This window comes from Pygoscelis adeliae, unplaced genomic scaffold (assembly GCF_000699105.1).
Source record: "Pygoscelis adeliae isolate BGI_AS28 unplaced genomic scaffold, ASM69910v1 Scaffold121, whole genome shotgun sequence".
NCBI lineage: Eukaryota > Metazoa > Chordata > Aves > Sphenisciformes > Spheniscidae > Pygoscelis > Pygoscelis adeliae.
In genome coordinates this window covers 7,124,301-7,130,726 of record NW_008824359.1, presented here as the reverse complement: position 1 = coordinate 7,130,726, position 6,426 = coordinate 7,124,301, and the positions used below count along the sequence as shown (strand labels likewise).

The 6,426-nt window shown below is 44.4% G+C and overlaps 1 protein-coding gene across 1 annotated transcript in view; it reads right to left on the bottom strand.

Moving 5' to 3' along the window:
• Nucleotides 1-4,545: 4,545 nt before the first annotated feature.
• The window catches only part of LOC103913226 (gallinacin-11-like), a 2,865-nt gene continuing 984 nt past the window's right edge, over nt 4,546-6,426 (bottom strand). Inside the window, exons 2-3 of the mRNA XM_009319699.1 lie at nt 6,258-6,386; nt 4,546-4,673 (exon numbers count right to left, since the gene is read on the bottom strand). Of these exons, the coding sequence (XP_009317974.1) occupies nt 4,546-4,673; nt 6,258-6,386 (257 nt within the window). The remainder of the gene's footprint in view (nt 4,674-6,257; nt 6,387-6,426) is intronic.

Genomic DNA, 6,426 nt, shown 5'->3' with positions numbered 1-6,426 from the left:
CGCTTAATTTCAGTGGGTCATGGGGTAGGCTGTAAATCAGGTTATTTCATTAAAAATAAAACAAAAAAAAAATGTGGTAGCTTTTTTTTTAAATTCTAGTTAGAAAACGAATGTATTAATCTCCTTTCCTGCATTTTCCCTTTATCAAAGCTTCAACTCCTTCAATATACCTTTACTAGTAAACAAAAAAGGGCAAGACACAAGCATTGGGATTTGATCATCCAAACTGTGAAATGCTTAGCATATCCCTGGAAAGGTTTTTGTCCAGGCTAACTATTTCTCTCCCAAACAATTGCCAAGTGTGTCTGGGATCAGGGATTGCTTCCACCAGGCAGTCTGGATGTAGCCATCTGTTTCTGGAGGAGAAGAGAGGATGGACATGGCCACATTATGATATTTGGCTTCAGGGCTAGAGAAGAGGCCCTGAGCCTGCTCAGTTTACTAGAACAGTTGTAGCGATTCGGATACTGAATTGGCATGAAAATGTACCAAGTTTTCTGAGAGTGAGTTGCCAATTTGGAAGATATAAGGGTTGGGGAAGACCGGGGCTCTGCCCCCAGCTTGCACTGATTGGCAGTATGATCTTGGGCTTTGAAATCATCAGGAAAACTCAGGAGCTTAGGGTTACACATGTGCCCAAATGCTTTGTGGAAGCAAAGCACAATTGTTTGCCCAAGGGTATGTCTGTCCGCTCGTTATTTGTGCATCTGGGTTTGATTTGCAAATGATTTCCCTGCTATCTTCCCTCCCATATTCTGTCTGATATAAACGTGTTCATTGATCCCCATCCCTCCAAAATGCCCTCCCCCACTCCGGAAAAAGGAAGGAGACAGCCAAAACCATGTCAAAGACCACACTGACAATTTACTGACATAGACCATCCAGCTCCAGCACCATAGCCTGGCTTCGCTCACTTTACAAACACAACATAGCCTCAGAGACAGTCAGAGCAAGCCCAGCATTTGATTTGTGTCCACACTTCAGTAAAGTGCCTGAGTGGTGCAATGCACATCATCCTTGACATCTCTCAAAGGCTTGTCTGATGCCTGCACCTCTAGATTTTGAGTTGGATTTGTTCTGGATAAAGACCACTGTGGATGTAGACATGGGGGGTCCCAAGGGGGAGTCAGTGTTGCTGTTACTCCTAGGCACGCTGGAAGTCTTTCTGCCTGAAAGACGGTGAGATGTGCAGATGCTGAGCAGTGGGTGGCTAGATAGAAACACCTAGGCTATTAAGATTTTAAAATAAATTCTTCCTGGAAAATAACTTGTGATGGCACTAGGGAGAGGCAGAGGGGAGGAGATCAGAGAAACAAAGCAGAAGGAGCTTTGTGCCCAAAAATCCTTCTGGCAGGAATTTCTTTTAATGAAAGCAGAACTACTATGTTTTTCAAGCCCAATCTAAAGTCTCAGGACAACTCTCCAACAGGTGACTCCTTTGCCAACTCCGAAACTCTCTCTCTGTCTGTGTGCAGCATTTTAATGCCTGTTGATAACGGGTAGCAATCTCATCTTCCCTGTAATAGCAATTGCTCCTGAGGCTGCTGGACCAGCTATCCTGGTTGGGGGCATGACCTGTAAACCGCTCAGCCAGGCCCTCAGAACCTCCACTATTGATTAATCAAATATCACTTAAATCCTCCTACCCTAGAAAAGCCACGTAACTCATGGGGAGGAGTAGGCAGTGTTTGTGTCTGGCATGGTGTATGATGAAGGACATCTGGATATCTGAATGCCTGAGTCAGTGGAGAGGTGGTTCCTGACTCATTAAACTCTCTGCTGTCCACAGACCATCAAGGATGTGTCAACAAGGTATTTTTCTCAACTTGCATCGAGCTTTGGAAGAGCCACTTTTGTTTCAGGTCTGGATAAAGGCTTGTGTGCTCAAACCCGTCCAACTTTTCCAGCTGTGCCAGCTGGCTTTCTCTGTGTACAGACCTTGCTCTGCTCGTGTCATGCAACCATCAGAGCCATAGCGAAATGGTGGAGTGACCTGAGAGCAGCCTCTCACCTGCAGACTCCCTCTGTGCTTCACTTCTTTATTAGCCATTTCCTTCAATAAAAAAGCTTACTGTCCTCAATCCGGTAAAGCATCCAAGCACAACAACAACATGGTGCTGGTAAGCAAGATCAGGCTAATCAAGAAGACTGTAACAGAGAGGTAGCTCTGCAAGCAGATGTTTCCCTCTGATGACTCCTCCACAGCACGACGTCTGGCATCGGGGTGAGGCAGAGAGCCAGGGACAGCAGCTTCCTACAGACATAGTCACTGTCACAGTTTTCTCAAAAAAAATCAGTTTCTTATGAAATTAAAGAAAATTGGCTTCTCCTACCCACTTCTGAAGCAGACAAGCTATCTGTAGCATTGCTTCTCTTTCCGTGTCTTTCTGTTCTCACTTGTCCTTCCGAGACTCCTCCAGGAAGAGTTGCTGACATTAAAAACTCCTAAAATAATGCAGATCAACCGGTGTAGGCAGACCATAAGCCTGGACTGGCATCTACTACGTAATGCTTATATATTTGAGATTTTTTTTCCCTGTGTGTAGTTACATAAATTGCCCTCCCTCTTCTCTAGCAAAAAATACGAAAGGCAGACAACAGTCAAAGCCAAAATGCTTAAAAAAATTCTCAAAGAATTTCTAAACCTTTCTTCCCCTTTAGCACTCCATCCTAGGTAAAAAAATGTGGCCTCAGGAAGGGTTCTGCTGTTTCCAGCTGCAAGCCATGCACACCCGTCTGATTTGTGATACAAACTTGGGGAACACCTACATAAAACACTCCTTGAACTACCAGCAATAGACATGGCAGAAAACACCCTCAGAGACATTAAAAGAGTGCAAAGAACGTCTTGCAGCATGAATATTCCTAGGAGATAATGAACTACATTAGTTTGAAGAACTGATTGGAGATCTCACTTGAAGAGTGTTCACCTCCAATTACTAAGAATCCCTGTTAGGCTCTTGGTTGGTCACCTGGACTGTCACATGGAGCGGTGATGCTGCTACGGAAATAAAGTTCTCCCATTGGCGGAGGTCAATATCATTTTACACATCTTTAGAATGGAGGAAAAAAGTGTTAGACCAAGGTCATCTCACCTGTCTAAATGCTGGCTGACTAAGAGGGAGGTCACTCTTTGGTCAGTGAGGGGTGAGTGTAATGACGTTGCTGGTGGATCTGTTGCTCTCTGTAGACCAGAAGAGCGGCCTAGGATGACTAGGATGATGGTTAACACACTGATTTAGAGACTGACCTCTCTGAAGTGTGTGGTGGGCACGTGAACAAGCCATTTGCATTAGTTCAGGCCAGAGGAAAGGATATCTCAGCTGTTGAGAAACAGGATGATGGAAGTTTGCTGCTGCAAGGGGCTTTCTGTCCTGTGTGGGAAGGGCTTGAAATTCCTCCCATCCAAGTAAGGTGCCACAGCTTGTGCTCCGAGGGTCATTGTTGGGTGGCTGGGAGTCAGATGCCACCCCTTCTCATTTTCCTCTGCAAAGATGTCCAGCTACTCAGCCTTCACCTGGATAAATTAGAAAGCCAGCAGTCATGACTGGGAGCTGCTGAGCACATGGAGATGTGATGCTGGGAAGCAAACACTTTTTTGTCTACATTTTGAATGAAACTTCTGCAGTTAATAAATTCAAACTCACCACAGAGGGAAGCACAGACTGCGTAAAATGGTTTTAGATAGGCAGTTTTAAATAGATTTGCCCAGTCACACATGAAGACATCCCACAGGTGGTACCTGTGCTCAAGTGGGTGCAGTTTATTGATAGAAATAGGGAGGCGGGGAAGAGCAGTGGACTGGCATCCTGCTTTGGAGAATGGGAGTTGAATAGTGTAGACATGGCCTGACCATGCCAGTTGGACAGTGCTTGTTTCCACTTTAATAGAAGGAAAAGACATTGTCTTTCCTTCTATTAGGAAGGAAAGGAAGGAAGAAAGGAAGACGGAAAAGAGAGAGAGGTGAGGTTTGGATTATGAGGGGATGTGGTTTCTAAGGACGTTACAGCAAAGTTTCTGTGGATTTCTCTGTGTGGGTGTAATAGACATTCTGCCTCTTTCCATACGTATACGACTAGTAACCAAGTAACTAGTGATAAGACGAGAGGAAATGGCCTCAAGTTGCACCAGGGGAGGTTTAGATTGGACACGAGGAAAAATTTCTTTACTGAAAGAGTGGTTAAACATTGGACCAGGCTGCCCAGGGAAGTGGTTGAGTCCCCATCCCTGGAAGTATTTAAAAGACGGGTAGATGCGGCGCTTAGGGACATGGTTTAGTGGGCATGGTGGTGTTGGGTTGATGGTTGGACTCGATGATCTTAGAACTCTTTTTCAACCTTAATGATTCTATGATTCTGTGACTGTTATACCTGTTTATTTAGTATTTATTGCCTTTGTTATATAAAGAAACATGTCACCTCTAGTTAATTATACACTTTGCATGTTGAGAAAACCAGGCATCTTCTCTACAACACTAGGAAGAAAAATTGTTTGTTTTCTTGTCTGTACATTTCTGTGGTTTTCTGCAATTCAGTGAGGTCTTTATTACACTTCTGTGCAGCACTTCCATTCTCTATAAGGGCAAAGTCCCACTTGCTCTTGCAGACATTTGATTTCTGGAGGTACACAGTGACCCCTCTCGTCTTGACAAGTATGGAAGTTTGATGTCGTGTCTGCAATGAAAAGGATATAAGGCAAAATGGAAAACATAACATTACATCACCATCTGAACCAACTCATACATGGAAAGTGTCATGAAGTTCTGGTTACTGTGTCTCAAAAAGCAAGGACACAAAGAAGAACTATGGGGGTCATCAGAGCACTTCTGTAAAAAGAGGAATTTGTGACCCACCAGCTTGGAAAATAAACAACTGAAGGAGGGATATTGTAAAGGTATGAAGAAGTGTCATGGTTTAACCTCAGCTGGCAACTGAGCACCACACAGCTGCTCGCTCACTCTCCCCCCCGGTGGGGTGGGGGAGAGAATCAGATGAATAAAAGTGAGAAAACTTGTGCATTGAGATAAGAACAGTTTAATAATTGAAATAAAATATAATAATAATAATAATAATGATAAAAGAATATGCAAAACAAGTGATGCACAGTGCCATTGCTCACCACCCACCGACCGATGCCCAGCCGGTCCCCGAGCAGCGGCCCCCCCGGCCAGCTTTCCCCAGTTTATGTACTGAGCATGACGTCCCATGGTATGGAATGTCCCTCTGGCCAGTTGGGGTCAGCTGTCCTGGCTGTGCCCCCTCCCAGCTTCTTGTGCACCTCCAGCCTGCTCAGTCGGTAGAGCATGGGAAGCTGAAAAGTCCTTGACTAGTGTAAGCACTGCTCAGCAACAACTAAAACATCGGTGTGTTATCAACATTATTCTCATCCTAAATTCAAACCACAGCACTGTACCAGCTACTAGGAAGGAAATTAACTCTATCCCCGCTGAAACCAGGACAAGAAGGTGGATGAAGAATCACTACATTTCATTTGCAGTACAGAAGTAGGTGGTACTAAATAAAATTATGAGTGAAGAGGTTTTAAAACAAACACAAGGAATTCCTAATCTAAGGGGGAAAAATTCAGTAAGGACTTTTAAACACAAAGATGCTTAAATCTAAAAGTCCTGAGCTGCAAATTCATGAAAGCCAGGAGAATATATAAGGAAGTGTAATTGTATGGTTGTGGTTAATACTTATTTTACACACACAGAGTACCTGTATAGAAACATCCACTTCTGGCCACAGACAGATACAGAATGCTGGATCAGATGAAACTTAGGTCTGATTAGCACAGTTGACTATAAAGCATGTATTGACTTAATGATATACGTTGACTATTGGGGAGCTCCAAAAATAAGCAAGTCCAGAAAGGATTAGATAAATTTATGGGGAAGAGGTCAGCTGGCACCTATTAAACATACCAGTGTGGATGCAGCCAGCAGTCCCCCAACAGATGGTTATAGGAAGATATATCTAGGAAGGAGGACTCTGTGTGGGCCACAATTTTTGTTTTCTTTCCCCCGGCATCTGTTCTGTTGGAGACAGGACATTGGGCTACGTGGTATTTGGCCAGCCCAAAAAGGCAATTCTGTTCCTGTGCTCCATGCTGCCATTAATGGAAGAACAACCAGGTCCATCTTTGTAGATGGGAGGAGGTGGCTTAGGCCATTTGGAGGCAGAGCAAGAGTGTGTTTTGCTGACTTTAGTGATCTCCTCTCCAAATGTTGCCTGCCTGGGCAGAGTTTCCACACATACCTATGCAGCAGGTTTTCTGACGCCGAGAGCAAGTTCCAAACGCGGCAAACGGCTCTGGGCAGGATTTTGAATGGAAGCAGAAACCGTGGTATCCAACACAACGTAAGGTGTCTTTGGGCAAGCTGAGACCTACAGGAAGAATGGGATTCCCAGCTGTGCCAGGATGAGG